This window comes from Rattus norvegicus, chromosome 2 (genome assembly GCF_021556685.1).
Source record: "Rattus norvegicus strain SHRSP/BbbUtx chromosome 2, alternate assembly SHRSP_T2T, whole genome shotgun sequence".
Classification (NCBI taxonomy): Eukaryota; Metazoa; Chordata; class Mammalia; order Rodentia; family Muridae; genus Rattus; species Rattus norvegicus.
Window position 1 is genome coordinate 132,927,714 of NC_141535.1, and position 18,762 is coordinate 132,946,475.

At 36.0% G+C, this 18,762-nt stretch overlaps 1 protein-coding gene across 1 annotated transcript in view; it reads left to right on the top strand.

Moving 5' to 3' along the window:
- Positions 1 to 18,762, top strand: part of LOC134478921 (uncharacterized) — a 45,098-nt gene that overhangs the window by 17,720 nt on the left and 8,616 nt on the right. The window contains exons 9-20 of the mRNA XM_087637187.1: positions 388 to 566; positions 978 to 1,139; positions 2,092 to 2,201; positions 2,579 to 2,768; positions 4,182 to 4,440; positions 5,377 to 5,516; positions 6,748 to 6,906; positions 7,743 to 7,852; positions 9,137 to 9,323; positions 13,431 to 13,668; positions 16,701 to 16,840; positions 18,015 to 18,173. Coding sequence (XP_087493313.1) covers positions 388 to 566; positions 978 to 1,139; positions 2,092 to 2,201; positions 2,579 to 2,768; positions 4,182 to 4,440; positions 5,377 to 5,516; positions 6,748 to 6,906; positions 7,743 to 7,852; positions 9,137 to 9,323; positions 13,431 to 13,668; positions 16,701 to 16,840; positions 18,015 to 18,173 — 2,033 coding nt within the window. The remainder of the gene's footprint in view (positions 1 to 387; positions 567 to 977; positions 1,140 to 2,091; positions 2,202 to 2,578; positions 2,769 to 4,181; positions 4,441 to 5,376; positions 5,517 to 6,747; positions 6,907 to 7,742; positions 7,853 to 9,136; positions 9,324 to 13,430; positions 13,669 to 16,700; positions 16,841 to 18,014; positions 18,174 to 18,762) is intronic.

Below are 18,762 nucleotides of genomic sequence, written 5' to 3' on the forward strand. Positions count from 1 at the left end.
GCGCCTCTGCCTCTAAGAGGGTGCTACGCCCCCAACCCCCCTATTCCCACCTCACCCATCTATCCTTCCCTTTTCTGGGTCTTTTACTGAAGCAACAGCCTGTACATATTTCAGGGAGCTTGTTCAACCAAGGCATCTAGTATTTCATGATGCACTGTGGAGTTAGACAGCATCATCTTGTGGGAATGCTACCTAGAGAAATTTAGACCATATCTTAGAGACATCAGTAAGATTAATAACAGTGTAGATTATATGGGAAGAAGGAGGTATAAACACAACAGAATTATTAACCTATTAAAATAGGGACATTTTCCAATTGAAATTTAGTTTTGTAAAAGATCTTTATAAATTATACTATCCCATGTAATGATCTCAACTCCTGATCAGATATGAAGGAAAAGACTCTTAAGAAACAAAGAACTTCTAAATCATCGTGGTGGCACAGGAGCTATGAGCCCCACCCAGACCAAGTATGCAACACCCCAAAAGTTAATAATGGAGGAAAACTGTTTGGAAGAGAACTCAGTTCCATTTGTAAGGATGGCAACCTGCCCTTGGCAATTCTGGTATGTCTCATATGGTTCTTCTCTGGCTCTCCTAAGACAAAATCCTGCTTCTTAAATACATGACCCTTTTCTTCTATCACCATGTGGAGTAAAAAGTGTGTCTCAAATCATTGGCTTTCAAATAAGAAGATGAGAGAGGGTTATTCAGGGACGATCTCTTGGAAAAGTTTGATTTACTCCCTTAACTATTTTGGAAAATTTGATAAAAAGAAATGTTGCATGAACTTTAAACATTAATGTTAACATGGGCTCTATACAACAGAAGATTGAGGCACAAAACCAGCCTGAGGGCCTCTGTGTCCATGCAAGTACTTGCACTGCACCTGTGCACACCATTGGTCTGGTTATCAAGGAGCCAATAATGCTCTGTGCTCCAGAAAGCCTGACAGATATTTCCATCCTTCCTCTCAGGACATGCTGTCCCTACTAAAAAGGGAAGGGCCCACAACCGAGGGTGTCTTTATAATACGTCCGAGTATAACAATGTGCCAAACAATAAAAGACAAATTGGATTCAGAGGAAGAGGTGGATATGAACAAGCTATCAGTGCATGTCGTGTCGTGGATCTTTAAGGTAGGGAAAGTCCTTCCATCATCCACCCTCAAGCTTCCTGAGTGAATGGGAATAGTGTCCTTCCTTTTGCATTCTATTGAGTGACAATAGATACACATGAGAGAAATATGAGAAGCTCTAAGTCTCCTCTGTTAGTCTTAATAACATGGATGATGTTTTGTTCAGAAATTATTTGAGCAAGGCTATTGTTGGATTATCAAAACTGAGCCCTCCCTTCATTTCTAGGAGATCCAATGTCAAAGCAAATGTCCTTGTCCTCTGGTATACAATATTTGTGACTCTCTTACCCAATGCTCAGAGACCACAGTTCAGGAGTTAGCATAAACTGGGGATCAAAGCCACAGGATATTTTGTTCCCTGTGCCTTAAACAGCTGTAGTTTTAAGTCACAGTCTCCAACCACTGCAAAGAGATCTTTACTGATGGGTAAGGGCTATGTTATCTGTGAATATTAGTAAAATATTAATAATAGAGTTAGGAGTCACACTTGTTTAGTGAAATAGGGGCAGGGCATTCACTAAGAACCCTGACCACACGTTCCTCCATGCTTCAAGTACCAGACATGGCTTTCTGCTCCTGAGAAATCAGATAGTATTTCCTACAATTGTCTTTGTTGTGGTTACTACCATAATTTATGTTTCTATCATGTAAAATAGTATTTGAACTGAAATATTTTTTGCTTATATGTGCTAGCTGGCTTAGCTGTCCACTAGAGGAATGTTGAGCTGAGGACAGATTTTTCTATAGTCCATGTAAATCTGAAAATCTACTCTTTGCTTTCTGTTTTGAATAGATGAAACTTACTGGACCAATATACTGTGGAACATTCTAAGTAGGGGAAATTTGGGGAGCTGTGAAGAAAGTTAGAATTAACTTGAAATTTACAGTTGAATGCATTTTGAATAATTTCCATGATTAATTTCTTCCATAAAATATTTTTGCTCTTTTTTAAGGACTTTCTACAAAACATTGAAGGAAGTCTGATGACTTCAAAACTGTATGATGAGTGGATTGCTGTAACCAAAAAAGTCGATGACGAAGAGAAATTAGCTGCAGTGCAGAGGTAATTGTAGGCAAACTCTGTGAACAACATCAACAAAATAGAAGTAGTATTTGCTTACACATTAGAGATAATATATCACAGCAATATTTACTAAAAACATTGACAGACAGCAAAAGGTTTCACTTGTTCACACACACAAAAGACACTTTGAAAAGAGAAGTGTGAGTTACAGTGGCCCAAGCTTTTATCTTACCTTCACATTCCAATTAGATTTGTCTTTTTTTCTGAATTGGATAAATATTTCAAGCAATAATTTGAAGAAAAATTCTTCCATTTTATTTTGAGAGCATCCAGCAAATGATACAATCACTCTGTTCCCTTCATTCATATTTACAGATCGAGTATACTTGTTTAAAAATAACTTTCTCTACATTCAGCCTTTTAGATAAACTGCCATCTGCAAATGCTGTGCTTCTGAGGCAAATTTTTCAAATATTATATGAAATAAAAAGTAATTCTTCTGTTAATGAGATGTCTTCTTACAATCTATCTGTTGGGATAGCTCCATGTCTCTTATTCATGCCCAGTTACTGCAATAACGGAGGGACAAATGACATTCCCATAAAGGTAACGCCTAACTTTGATACGCCTTTACAATGAGACAGGAAAAAAGGATTATCCTGAGAATCCAGGTTATTCTGTTGTTGTGGGTAATTGTTTTGGTTTTGGTTTTGTTTCATTTTGTAAAGGAAGTACAGCTTTGAAAGGTGTTCTTCTGCAGGGAAGGAATCATTGGTGAATTTTAACTAAAACATAAATGTGTATTTGAGCTCAGTGACTCAGTCTTTAGTCGTCATTTAGAATGTCCTAGACTCACGCAGTGAAAACAAATGCTGTGAAATGATACAAAAAGTAATAATCCTGGGTATTGATTGGGTCAGCAAACCAGACTTAATACGGATATAATCAGTGTAGAATGTGGGAAATTCTACTTGTTTTCAGGGTGGTTTCCCCAACAAAACAAAGGCAATGCAATTTGGATTGCTTTAATCAGATAAGGTCATTAGAACTCCTGATTAATGTTAGTAAGTACACCCTTGCGCTCTGGGTGCTGGTTATGATTGATTTAGAAAAGTGATTGAGTATACTCTTCTATGTTAGCCACCTTTTAAATACTATAATGAAACACCAAAATTTACATAGTATATTGATCAAATGGTTCATTTCATTAATAAGTATCTGAGTTTCTGATTCATTATTAATTGACCAATTGTCATTGGACCTCTAAGGCTCATATTATAAAACAGCCCAATTGAGAAACAATAATATTCCTCACATTGTGTAGAATCAAAGGTCAGGAGGAAAAGACAGGGTACCAAAGAAGCTGCCATTGAAGATCAATAATTATCCCATTTCCTCCGAGAAAATCTTATTTCAAATACCTCCCAATACAATGAACCATAAGATCAAGATGTTACCATTGCTTCTGAACTGAGTAATCACTGTTTTAAGATTAAGTAATTAATTAAGGATATGTGAAGAAATGACTTACAGTGATATACTGATGCAGCTGTTACCATTGCACTGTACTGAGACATGATGGGCTCAGATGGGTTTGCCTGTCTCTTGCTTTTTAGACAACCATTGGGAACTTTTCATCAGATGGTGCCTGCATTGAGAAGCCATTTTTCTCCTTAGTTCTGCCTTTCTATAAGCATCCTTACAATCATGCTCACTCATGGGTGTATCAAATGTAACCAAAGCTATTTCAGTGTACAGTACACATCACGTACTGGCCATCACAATGTAAAAACTGGAAATCATCCTCTTATATAACATTGCACTGTGATGATCACACTTGAACATTAGATCTAAGAATCTTTGAAATGTCTGGCATAGCCAGCCCCTGTATTCTAACAGCTAACTTTTTCTCAGAATTTTAATCTGCACATTTTTAGCCTCCAAGACTAATAAGTAAAATGTGATTTGCAACCAGGCAAACTAAAAGAGACATTCTGTGTTTGCCCTCCTTTACCACAGATTTCTCTGGTAACATTTATGATCGAAAACACTCCAAAAATTTTTGGAGAGGACGTGGTTGCAGTGTCATATGAAACATCCCTAACTCATCCTCCCGGAGCAAAGTCCTCATGTTCCCCTGACACTTCAGCAAATACCAGAAACGTGAAGCAAACCAATCGTGGACTCAGCAGCTGCCCCACTGAGAGGACATGCACTCCTGACTATAATGCACTGCCAGGAAGTCCAGCTGCCCCTCTTCCCTGTGAAGACATTCTAGGTGTGTAAACTTGTTCTACTACCATAACTTAAAGGTAGAATCATTGAGCACTGAAAATATATTTGTAACAAACAGCAATGAAGGATTTCCTGAAGCATGTGAAGAAAAATTTTGCCTATGCATTATAGGTATTATCCCATTGTTATTATTTGCCTCCTAATTTAAGTACCTCTTTCCACTGTTCCTTACTTTATGTTAGAGGTTACTCCCAGCAATGAGATTAAATAATTAAGGATATGTAAGTAAATGATACTTACAGTGAAAAATTGAGTCTTAACATAGATTCTTAAAGAAAATATCAACTCAATAGCAAATTGGGTTTTCTCTATCTAACAGGTCTGGTTGTCATGAAACTTGCTTTATGTACCAGAATGACCTCAAATTCACTATGCTCCCCCTTGCTCTTCTTCCTGAGGTCTGGGAATATAGCCATGTGGCACTATGCTAGTCTCTTATGAAAATCTGAATATATAGCATAATATACCCATATGTTTGACATAGACACTATGATCTGAGATTTGAGCTCATAGATCAGTGGAGAAAGCCAAGGGCTGTAACAGAACTGTACTTAGTCAAACTGTGTTGGGAAATCCAGATACTGCTATTAATTTACTGTTGTCAATGGCAGTCAGAGTGTTACACAGGGGGATGAAAAGACTGGTACTATATGACTGTTTGATTCTAATATTTGTATGCATAGCTTTCAATGCAAACACAAGAAATTGATGTTTATCCCATAAGTATGGGACATATACAACTATATATCCAGTGATTTACAAAGCAAGATCATAATAAATGTTATAATATTAATTAGTTATTTTCTGTGTGTTTGTGGTATCACATAAGGCATGCAGGCCTTACACTGAAAAGGGTCTACTAAGGCTAAATGAGGGCTAAATCTGTTCAGTTAAAACAATGATTTCCCTTCTTTCTTAGATTCAGAGAAAAGTGAAGGAAATGTATATACCAACCAAGCAATACCTTTGCTTAGTCTACCACAAGCACCAAAGAAATGTTTGTTTGGCAAATCTCTTGTGAGAATTTTTGAAGGCAAAAGCCTGCCTACTCCAATATTTGTGAGTATCATTTGGGGTTTCTACAGCACCTTTGTTTTCACTAAGTTGTTGAACCAAACTGATGAATGTTTATATAACTTATCCATGAGAGCAAGATCAGTTTCGAGTAAAATAAGTTCCCCAAAAGTTTGAATCATGTAATGAAAAAGAATTTTAAAAGAAGAAAAAGAAATAGATTTCCCATGTTTTACAGTTTTTGCATCCAAGATACAAACCCACCAGCTTGTTGGAAGAAATGGGTCTATAGAAATGCCCCAATGATTACCCAACTGTTTTCCAGTTTCTTTATGACTCCATGTCACTCATTGCTATGAGATTAATCACTCTTTTATAATTAGAAATATCTCTAGACTTTTACTTTACATTATAAAATGATTAGTTTTGCTATGTATTAACATCTTTTATCCTATTAGAGTATATTTAAATGTCACCTAATATGCCATAATCTATTTTAAACTCGTTACTAAACTTCTTTCGAAATATATATATTTACTGTCCAACATCTATTTTAGCACTATAGCTATGCTGGAAATTTAAGCTGTGTGTGAACAAATTGAACGTGTCAGACACATAAGCATTACTGCCCAGTTCTTAGGTATTTTAGAGCAGAATTTTCTGATAACCATGTTTTTAATCATGTAATCTATTGAAAATGCAGAAAATATGGGGTAAATCTGTGTATGGTAGTCATTTTTACAGAGTAAAATTATGGAAGAATGAATGACATTGCTTGGGTTCTTAGATGTGACAGCATCATTAGACATAGGTAAAAATAAGAGAACACAAAAAAAGAAAATAAAAGTTGTAGATGTATAGTGAAAAAAAATTCTTAAAAACACAAAAGTTAAGATTCGTAATAGAGGCCAGGACAGAGAGGAAATAAAAGTGATTTGATCTCAGAAAAGGAACTATTCCAACAATTACTTAAGATGGCATGCTTGAGAAGGATATGCATAGAAGGAAACAAAAAGTAATGGAGGACCATTCACCAAAATGGTTGGTGAAACAGAGGTCCAAACAAAACCGTAATGTTACAAATTGTGGAAAAAATGGATTAGGGAAGCAAATGTGTATGTTAGCAGAAACAATAAAAGGTCAATGACTTTTTCATTCTTCTCATTTATAGCTCTATATCCAAAACTGCCATTGCTCAGGTTAACAATAAATGACATAAATATTCTTCAGATGTGTGGACCTCTAATAATAACAAGCTTATCCTTATCCCACACAGGATATGTTTTCCATAATTGCAGAGAAGGGACAAGATTCTGATCATATATTTAATACGGTGTCTGAAATTTCACACTGGTCCCTGAGGGACAGGATTGAAAATGACGAACACATAAACTGGCAGGAAGAAGACGTTCTAGTTATAGCATCCGTATTAATGGTAAGGAAGGTTTTCATATCACCAACATTAAGCATCCCTCTGCAGATGCATATGTGCTTTCTGTCCTTGAGATTATGTGATGACTGATTCCTGGAACTATGGACCCTTGACACATGACCTCTGTAGCTTTCCCTAAGGAGTTCCTGTCTCCTTCAGGGCATGGAATCCTTCCCCCATTTCTTCCAAACAAGTACTCGATTCATCCATAAGATCCAATGATTGGCTGTGGCTCCTCATATCCTATTTCAGTCAGATGCTGGCTGGAGCCTTTGAGAGGGCAGTTAAGATAGGTCCCTGTCTGGATGTTCCACATAGGAGCTGCCTTTTTCAAGGCAGAGGTCTTTGGGTTTGGGAGTACATTATAGAACTGCAGTTGCAGATACAGATGTGGACTAGAATCCAGGAGAGACAATTTGAAAGGACGGTAATTTTGTTTCATTGCTATAGCAACTAGGACTCTGCTTCTTTGATTCTACTTGTAGGTAAGAAAACACAAGATTGTGCACATAGGTTCCACTTTTGAGCTTACATTCTGGGGAGATGACACTTTGGGAATCTTTGTGGAAGTAAGCCCTCAACCAGTGATTCTCAACCTTCCTAATCCAGAAACACTCATCTATTTCCTGATGGTTTTGTGACTCTTAACTATTACTTCATTTGACTTCTCTTCATAATTAAAATTTTGCTACTGATATGAATAATAAAGAAAATGGATAGATTTTCTTATATACAAGATAAATGATATGACACTCAAGTTGAAAATCACTGGTCTAAACTGCCAGTTTTAAACAAAATTACATTGAACATTACTTTTTTGCTTTATTTTCATTAAAAAGGACTTCATTAGTAACATTAAAGGAAGCTTACTTACTTCTGATTTATATGAAGATTGGCTTACCATCATGGATGAAGGAACTCTGTTTGCAAGAATTACTGCCATCCAAAGGTAATGATAGAGTAAGCACGTGGGGAACTGCACTAATATAGAAGCAGTGCTTTTGTAAGGTACAGAGGCTTGTGAATACAGGATTATTAGGTGGCATGATATCTCATGCCAAGTGGTTTCCTTAGCTCAGACAGGTATTGTCACTTTTTAAACATGTTCATTTCTCACGCTAGTGTGTTGAATCATGTCTGTAAACTCACCTGGGAGTCTTCTCCTTTATTTCTGTCATGGCCAAGAAGTCAGCCTATGTAAGAAATTTCGTGCAGGTCAGCCTAGAGTATTGGTTTAGTTCCTGTGTGAGACAAATTAAAAGAAGTTTGTGTGTATAATACCTGTGGGTTATTTGCATCCCAATATTACTACCATGGTTTTAAATATGTCATTGATTAGAATATGAAGCTATTATTGAATTCTTCTTCCTCAATTATAGCTATCTAGAGACGTCTGAGTCAGTTCTCACTTTGACTTTGAATCATTTTTCTGTGTGAAAGTTCATAGAAGGTTTTCGTATTTAACAGGAGCTTTGTGCTCCCGTTCCTACCCAGGAGCCCTGCATCTTTGGCTTGCCTGTAGCAGAAGCTTTTGTAACTGCATCATGTAGGGTCACTAGGGTACTTCCTCCTACTTATGTTCGAGTGTGTCTAAAGTGTGTTACGTGGATTCATACTACATTAGAAATAAAATGTGTCTCCACTCCATTGTGGTTGGATAAATAGGTTGCTGTTTAATAACAATGGATGTTTTCATGAACAGAACACACATGGTCTGCAACAACCTTCATTCATTCTCATACCAGGGCATTTTGTGGATTCACTACTGTGATTTCTGTTCCTTATGCTCTAAAGTGTCACAAGAGTGTTACATGGATTCATAATACATTAGATATTAAATATGTCCCCGTGGTGCCTGGAAAGATGGATCGCTGATAATTACACTGGATGTTTTCATACACAAAACATATATGGTTTCCAACAATCATCATTCATTCTGATATCAGTGATCCAGACACCTTCCTCTGGGTTCTGTAGGGTAGCACTCATACATCTAGTACACAGAAATTCATAAAGAATTTTAAAAATATTTCCCATGATTCTCTGAAGAAAAGTGAGTTGCAGAAAATATTTTATGTAATACTCTATCTATATATTCTTACTTGTTTTGAATTCTGATCATGCTATGAGTTGGTCTACAAAACATGTATCTTGTTTTTTCTTTGTGGTTAGATTTGTAACCTACACTACTTTTAAGATGATCTAGCATTAACTTCTCCTTTTCTATGTTTAGACTTACACGACAGATGCCCGAACCAAACTTCCTTCTTCTACAATATGTCATTTGTGTATTAGTAATGATAAGTGACTCTTCGATGAATAATTTAGACTCTCACACATTATCTCTCCGCATAGCTCCGTCTGTGCTATGTGGTCAGCCTGCAAGTGACGCACTATATGGGGATTCTGCCTCAAGAAAGGTAAGGGGGTCTGACTTTCGCCTTTGGGAACAAAGTTAGAATAATTATCCTGTAATTGGGAATACTTTGGAAAGTTCATTTCTGCAAAAGGAAACACTAGGAGTGCATTGTTCTGGTGTGGAAGGAAATAAGTATTGATCTCTTTTAGGAAGATTTGGGAAGGGAGATAGTTAATGTAGATTAAAGAAATTGAGTCATTTCTGTCTGTCTTTTGTCTTCTCCTTCTTTCCTTTTAGATACTGATTTTAGATATTGATGTTGTAGCCAACAGCATGTATAATATTAGTCCAGGAAGTTTAAATTGAAGTTTACAAAAATCCTGATCATATAGAAACCTGATTGCTTTTATCCACTGTAGCCCCAAGTTTATAGTTGTGTTTCATTGTAGGGAGATCATTATATTACTAAATATTCACATCTTTATATCATTAAATATGTGTGTGTGTCTGTGTGTACATATACATGTAATTGTACTTGCACGTGTACATTATTTGTATATGTGTATGTGTATGTTTATGTATAAGTGTATGTGTATGTGTATGTACATGTATAGTATATACATATGTAATGATGGATCATTGGTGTATGTTATTTTGTATACTTTCCATTATTTTCACACTAACCTATTACAGGTCCAGTTTTATGTTCCTCAGGTTTACCATAGCTATTAATTATCTTATAAACACATATACATTAACAGTTTTCCCTAATTTATTTACTCTATATCCTGAATGGGGTCTCTTCCTCCAAGTCCCATCTTCACAACCTGTTTTTTTCCCTCCATTCTTTTTTACCTCAGTAGTATAGACCTTCCATGGACACCAATTCACTCTCATACATCAATTCACAACAGGCATAAGAGCACCTCCTCCCACTGAAGTCATACAAAGCAGCCCAGGAATCAGAGAAAGGACTAAAAGAGCTTGAAGGGGCTCGAGAACCCATATGAACAACAATACAAAACAAACCAGAGCTTCCAGGGACTAAGCCACCCTCCAAACACTATACATGGACTGACCCTGGGCTCCAACCTAATAGTTAGCAATAAATAGCCTAGTAAGAGCACCACTGGAAGGGGAAGCCCTTGGTCCTGCCAAGACTGAACCCCCAGTGAACGTGAATGTTTGGGGGAGGGCAGTAATGGCAGGAAGATGGGGAGGGGAACACCTATAAAGAAGGGGAGGGGCAGGGGTTAGGTTGATGTTGGCCAGGAAACAGGGAAAGGGAATAATAATCGAAATGTAAATAAGAAATAACCTAATCAAGAAGGATGGAAAAAAAAACAAATATGGAGTAGTAGATTTTAGAGTCAGATCCAGCCCATACACCTATTGTTAGGAGACCTACCTGAAGATCAAGCTGCACGTCTGCTGCATATATGTAGGAGGCCTAGATCCTGGGCTGGAGCATATGAAGGGGGAGACCCGGCAGATGCAAAGCTGAAGGATCACAATGATTAAAGGCTATAGCAAGGTACTAGGATAGAGAAGGAGATGCATCTTCGGGAGGTTCTAGTATTGATGGGGCAGCAACATCAGACCAGTGACCTATTTTGATGTACATTTACAAGCAATCTGTTTGGACAAAAGTGTATAATGTGTGACACAGTATGGCACTGTACATCTCACACAGTCCATTTTTACAAATGTTTAATTTTAGTTTGACTTTTTAAATTTTAATTTAAATTTTATTTAATTTATTTTTTGAAATTTTGGGATAGGGGATTATTTCCAAGATATACATGGAAGGATTGATAAATGAAATGAGTTACTTGGTAGCATGATTGTAAATTTTTAAAGAATCAATAAAGGACATATATATTGAAAAGGATAAAAGGGAAAGAAAATGTAAAAAATGACAAAAAGCAAGTACGTTTTATTTTATTTTATTTTATTTCATGGGTTTATTTTAACTTTTCTATGTACACATAGCCAGTTAAACCAGCACCATTTATTGAAGATGCTTTCTGTCTTTTTATTTTTGAAATTTTCTTCATTTTTTAATTAGAAATATTTCTTTATTTACATTTCAAATGTTACTTCCTTCCTGGTTTCATGTCCATAAACTCCCATCCTTACAGATCCCCCATCCAGGTGTTTCCCCTCTATCCACTTACATTATAGCACCCCACCCCAACATTAAGGGCAGGACCAAAGGCTTCCCCTTCCACTGGTGCCCCAAAAAGGATATTCTCTGCTATAGAGGCACTTAGAGCCCTGGGTCAGTCCATCTATAGTGATTGGGTAGTGGTTCAGTCCCTATATTTTTAACTAGTATTTTCCAGGTATTAGGTCCACAAGAAAGAAGATATAGTGATATAACTCACGATGGAGGAGGATAGCCCAAGGGACAGCTTGAAATAAATTCTGGCCCAGGACTCAACTGGGCTTGGACTAGAAACATAGCATTTTTAGTTAAATTCTAATTACCAAGCTACTGGAAACCTAAAATCCAAGCCTATATCAAACTGCATGTTCAGTCCAAATGAAGCAATAAATACATTTTTTCACTCTTAATATCTATTAATTATTCCTCCTTTATGGAAATTCCTTTCAAGTATGTTCCTTACATTGTTAAGTATATAAAACAAAGAAACAAAGCTATTTGTACCATCTGCACATAAAATTAGACAATCTTCTGACTGTGATTTTCCTAAGAAACATTTCTTTCCTGTCGTGTGCAGGACTGCTCAAACACAAACTTAGGTGCATCCTGGGAAGAAACACATGGCATCAGTAGAGTTGACTTAATCTCAGCCATCATCTGAGAAGAAAAGAAACTTATCCATGTTGTTCAGTTTAGGAAGTGTCATAATTTACTACTATTGCTGTGACAAAACACTGACGAAAAGGAACTTATGCAAGACAGATTACACTCCATGGTATACTTACAGTTACCAGTTAAATACTGGGAAATGTCAGGGATCAAAATGAAGCCTGGAGGCAAGAACTGAAGCAGAAGCCTAGTAGGAGTTCTGTTGCCTGCCTTGTGTCTCATATCTTTGTTTTTCTGGCTAATAACTCAAGCATGACACCATCCCGGAGATCTCGGCCCTAAAAGTTCCAACATTAGTCAGGACAATATACCTTAGACTTCCTTGTACAATAGGTCAATCTGATGGAGGAATTTTCTAGTTAAGACTCCCTCTTCTCATCCACTTCTTCTCTCAGTCACCTTTCTTTGTCCTTAATAAAACACCAGGAGCTAAAACACCAACCAAGGAATGCACAATAGGGAAATATGTCTCCAGCTCGATATGTAGCAGAGGAGTGCCTTATTGGTCATCACTAGGAGGGGAGCCTCATAGTCCTGTGGTGTCTTGATGACCCAGAGTAGGGGAAGGTTAGGGGGTTGAGGCACTTGAGGTAGCACTCAAAGGAGCAGGTGCTGGAGATAGAGATTGCAGAGGGGAAACTAGGAGGGGAGATAACATTTGAAATGTAAATTAATAAAATAACCAATAAAAATTAAACAACGTGACCAAGGCAAATTATTGGAGTAATTGTTTACTTGGCACTTAAAGATGTAGAGGGAGGGCAGTCCCTCAGTGTCATGGCTGCAGAAATGAAAGACAAGGAAACAGGAAGTTGAGACCTGATGGCTCTTATCTTGGGAAATAAACATGAAGCAGAGAATATACATTGAAAATGGGCACCAGCTTTTGTAACTACAAATTATAAACTATGGCATCCTTCCACCAGGAAGACCAAGGCACCAGGAAGCTGTCAAAAATAGGGTATTGTAATGCATAGAACTAGAGGGGCATCCCATTCAAAACATCTCAATAAAACTACCTAATCCCCCCCACTCACACACAGAAAAATAACTAACAGTCCTTAATTTGATTCACTCACAGGTTTTGACAGCATTTCAGGTCTTAAAAGTTGCTTTGGTTTAGTAGTTCTTCTATAATTTGAAATATGTATGACATTATAAAAATTTTAGTAAAAGGCAAAGAAATAAGTGTCTTCATTTCAGAGACTTCATTTCATGCGTTCCTCTCTGTTTGTGGCAAGTGTTTTCCTCATAGATTTGGATTTCATTTTTAAATTTCAATTTTGTAATCTATGTAAAATGACAATCTTGTTTTTGCCTTTTGGTTTACAGATATCTGTTATAAAAATGATGATTGACCACTACCTTGAAATATTTGGAAATGATAATCTATTTTCTAAACATATTGACGAAAGGTCTGATGATCTAAAGATGTATATAGATTTAATCTTCTCTAAGGGCAAATCTCCTATTATGAAAACAGTCATAGTTGGCCCCAATGGGACAACCTGCAGTAATGATGAAAAAGTAAATATTTCAAATGCTGCTCTGCAGGAAGAATTTCCTACAGGTAAGACAAGATTTATTCAGTCATCAAATGAAGGGAATTATATCATTCCATAATTTCATAAATTTGTAAATATCAGAGCAGCTTTGGGTTGCATAATGATTATAGAGTATGAGAAAACTTTTTTGAACACACTTTAATTAAATATATTCATCTATACCTAAATATGTATATATATGTACATACACATTTATTTACATATATCTGGATACATACAAGTATGAATGACACACGGTTTATTTAGAAAATCCTACAATATTGTCTCCTATATTCCTCCCTTTCTTCCCATGGACCTTAAGTAATAGATTTCTTGGATATGAAATTATTATTGAGTCCACTTTGTTCTGTTTTGTGAATATGGTTTCCATGGTGTACAGTGTGTAGTAGTCAATACACATGAAGACCATTTCTGGCAAATTAATATTCTTTCAGTCATCATTAGCTGCCTATAACTTTTGATATATGAAATTTTGACCATTGCCCTAATACACCATTGATATTGTTATTATTGTGGTTTTGCACCTATTTTTATAAGAGGATATGTCAAAACAGACGTTCAAGAAGGCTGTCTCTTACAGTATTTGTAACCTCCCTTCTACAATGTTCCCTGAGCTATAAAGCGTTTACTGGTACTGGGTTTTCCACAATGCACTTATCTCTTCATTGTGTCCAGTTTTTGTTTTCTGGAATGCTCTCCATCTTCGGGATAAAAAGGCTTCTTTGATGAGGGATGATGGCCCCACTTATTTGAGGAGATAAGATTAATATTTAGAGCACTATAAAGAACATGGCAGAATTAGTAAATTAATGTGATAAAATTTAAAGTGTATTAAGAGACTAGCTACACAAATCTGACTAGATTTCTAACCCCGGCCATGATTTCAATATTTTTGAGAAAAATTCTTCCAATTGTTAAAGTATTTAATGTGACTTTCTCCAAAATATGGATGCTTTAGGTAGCCCTTATATTTCTGTCAAGGTTCCGGTCTTGAGTCCCAGTGGCAAATGAATCGTTCAGGGATGTCTCAAAAGTCATTCTATCTCCATAAATCTTAGAAACCTCTAGCTTTAAGTCAAGGATGGAAGTTAAAAGAAACAGTATGCAGATTGGCATGTTAGGGAAGCAACTGATAGTTGTAACCAACTCTAACCCAGATAAAGGATGAAGTAAACATGTGGCAAGATATCAGAATAGGTGCATTAAGCGTCACTAAAAGCTCAGTTCAAAATAACTGTTCTTGAATTAGACTTTAATGTATTTTCTTTACTACAGAATTGAACATAATTCTGTGTCGTTTGTTTCTCAAAAAAAGTGTTGTTCCTAAGTACCTCTTTGTAGTTCAACATTGTATGTCTTGATATTTCTCTTTAGGATCATTCATACAGGTCTTTGACTTGTCCAAGTTAGACAATTTCAGTCCTCTATGACAAGATTAATTCATTTTCCTAGTATAATAAAATAAATGAAATGTAAATATAAATTTCCTTCATTTTTGACTGCTTTTGTTTTCTTTTTTCCACATCTGCAATTAGCCTTAAATGATTATATTCTGAAATGTTAAAAGTTGAAATTTCAGGTAATAAGAATGCTTTTCATACTTAGTTAAATGAAGAACATTTAGCAGTGATGGCCTTCTTTCTACAAGGACAATGATTCTATCACCCAGAATTTCCTTAGTGTATGCTGCCCCCCATCTAGTAACTTATCAACTATTATGCAACCAGTGGTTTGTTGTGCTCATCTTTGATCATGCTCAATGTCCTCTGTTTCATACATTTGTAAATAAGTAGGAAACTATAACAATCGAGGGAGGCCAACAGATACACATAAGAAATGAAGGAGTCAAAGTATCTCTTATTGAACATTATATGGTAGTAAACATAAGTGAGTAATATTCCATAAGAATACTCATTTAACTTGTAAACTCAACAAATAGTGACACACAAAACTAACACGCAAGGTGAATACTCCTTGTAAAAATCACAAAATAACTGAGAGGTAAATCAATGAATCACCATCATTCACAGTAAATTTCAAAAGTATTAAGTTACTTGAGGAAATTTTAAGCAAGATATAAAAGACTTTTGATTCGAAGACCATTTTGATTCTATCCTTTTAAAGCTTGATAAAATTTATAAGGTTTTGATGTTAGTAGGAGAAAGAATATTACAGAAATGATTGTTTTACCTACTTTCCTCCCAGTCCTCTGCCATGTTCCCTTGACCTCACCCATAAAGTCTCCCCAACATGACTTCCAAAACATTACCTGAACAAAGACGACACCAATGAACATGAAAAACTGAATGGGACCCGGAAACTACAGAGAGAAATATAGGGAATTGCATCCTAAGCAAGCATATGCAATTGTATCTGAAAGAAGTGAATTTTTTTGCTTAAAGGCAAAAGATGGAACCTGTTTTCTTACACAAACTGATATCATAGTCTGTATATTACTGCTGTGAGACAGTTAATGCTTTCATTTATTTAGGGGTCTTTGTTATTTTGTTGTTGCCATATAGTTTTTCCCCCTCTGTTGTTGAATGACTACAGGGTTATTTATCATTTCTCTCTTCTTGAGTATAGAGACCTTAAATTCAGAATGCTGTTTCCCTTTTGTAGACCAAGACTGCTGATGAGAAATGTCTTCATGGTGACTATACTATGGAAAGTTTCTCCTCTTTTGTTGATATGAATGATACTTTTGCTCAGTAATAAACTCTAAGCTATTATCTGCATTCTTTGACAACATGTTGAATGTTGGTGCAGGCCCACACATATTTTAGAATATCCATTGAAAATTCAGGTGTTAGTCAAATGTGGTCAGCTTTATGTGTGACTTGGGCTGTTCCTTCATAGCTTTTTGTATTTTTATTTCTTTATTCAGTTAGTCTTTGATTATTCTGTGTCTACTTGATGGCTTCTCTGCTTCTAGTACTTTAACAGGTATCTCTTTCTGAATTGGGGGCTATAAAATGAAAAGGATTTGCAAGGGTAAGTGAGTTCAGTTACAACAATGATTTCCCTTCTTTCTTAGGTTCAGAGAAACATGAACACGATGTATCTACCATTCCCTCAGTACTGTCTCCAAATCGACTACGACCTAGGAAGAAAAGTTTGTTTGGCCAACCTCTTACAAGTATTTTTGAAGACAATAAGCTGCCTACTTCAATACTAGTGAGTATCATTTTGGTTTCTCCTGCACCTTTCTTCTAAGTAAGTTATTCAATCAAAATGAATGTTTAGACACCTTATCCATGAGGGTAAGATCATTTTAAAATGGAAATAAGTTGCACTGAGGTTCAAATCACATAATTGAAAGAAAAAGTATTCCCATTTCACACTGGCTGTATCAAAGAAACAAACCTAAAAGCCCGTTGAAGGAAATGGGACTATGGAAGTGTCCTGCAGATTACCCAACTGTAAAGTCATTCAGTTTCTTTATGACTCCATATTACTCTGTAATCTCCTTAATATCATTGCCTCTGAGATTACTCAATCTTGTATAAGAAAAATATCTATAGACCTTTACGTTATGAAGGAATTAGATATACACTTTGGTTTTGCTATCTATTAACTTCTTTTATCCTAGTGGACTATGTATAAATGTACACTAATATGGCTTAACCCATTTAAAATGAGTTAGTAAACTTCTTAGGAAATAAATATTTATACTCCAGCATGTACTTTAGCAGTATAATTGTGCTAGGAATTTATGCGTCATGTTAATAAATTTATCTTGTCTGACACATGAGGATCACTGCCCATTTCTGAAGTATTAAATAACAGAATTTTCTGGTAACCATGTTTTTGATCATGTAGTCAATTGAAAATAGACACTACATGGAACAAATCTCTATAAGGTAGTCATGTGTACAGAGTAAAATTATGGAAGAATGGTTGACACATACTTGGGTTCTTCAATGTGGCATCACTGGAGACATGTTGAAAAATAAGAAGTCACAGAAAAAAGAAATAAAATCTCAGAAATATGGTGAAAAAATCTTTCTTAAAAATGCAAACATAGGATTCATAATAGATGCAATGACAGACAGAAGTAAAATAGTAATTTGAACTCTGAAAAGGAAATACCCATATAGTTACTTAGGATGGAATGCTTGACAAATATATTAATAGAAGGAAGCACAATGTAATAGAGGACCACTCACCAAATGCTTTGGGGAACAAAGTCTAAACCATGGTGTTTCAATTTGGTAGAAAAGAATAGGTTCAATGTCTCAGTTATAACTCTTTATCCAAAACTACCATAACTCAGGTTCACAATAAATGACTTATTTGGATTCAGAAGTGTGGATATCTAATAATACAAACTTATCATTATCCCACACAGGACATGATATCTATAATTGCAGCAAAAGGACAAAGTTCTGATCAATTATTCAGAACTATATCTGAAAATTCCCAGTGTTCCCTGAGGGACAAGATTGACACAGAACAACCTATCAACTGGAATGACGAATGTGTGCTGGTTGTAGCTTCAGTCTTAAAGGTAGGGAAGGGTTTTACATCTCCAACATTACACATCCCACTAGAGATGCATACATGCTTTCTGTCCTAGAGTTTACATGAACATGACTTTTCCTGGAACTGTGGACACATGATCTCCTGGTAAGAGGCATGGCAGTTAAAAGTCTGAGAAACCCATAGATTCATCACAAAGACCCCGGTGAACAGCTTCCGTTGAGAGTGAACTTCCTCGTATATCAAAGGGGGTTTAGTTTGGCGTTATAAATGTTCAAACTGATTTCACCTCTAACCATACCATGTGATGTAATAGCTGAACAAGTAATAATAGTGATTAAAGGGTGTTTTACAATATACATATTTTAAGTGATACCAAGACATATCACTCCCAATTAACAGTTCAAAATGGCTAGTCCACCACTGACATACAAAAGGATAAAGAATTTGGATATTGCCCCATGTCCAGTAGATACATGAAGTTGTTTTCCTTCTCAATCAAAAAAACACAAGCACTTTCACTTTTGCCAGATGTTGACATTCTACTTCCATGTCAAATAGTCAAGAATTAGCCTAACCGACATTTAACTTGTCTACACTCTTAACTTGCCAGTGAG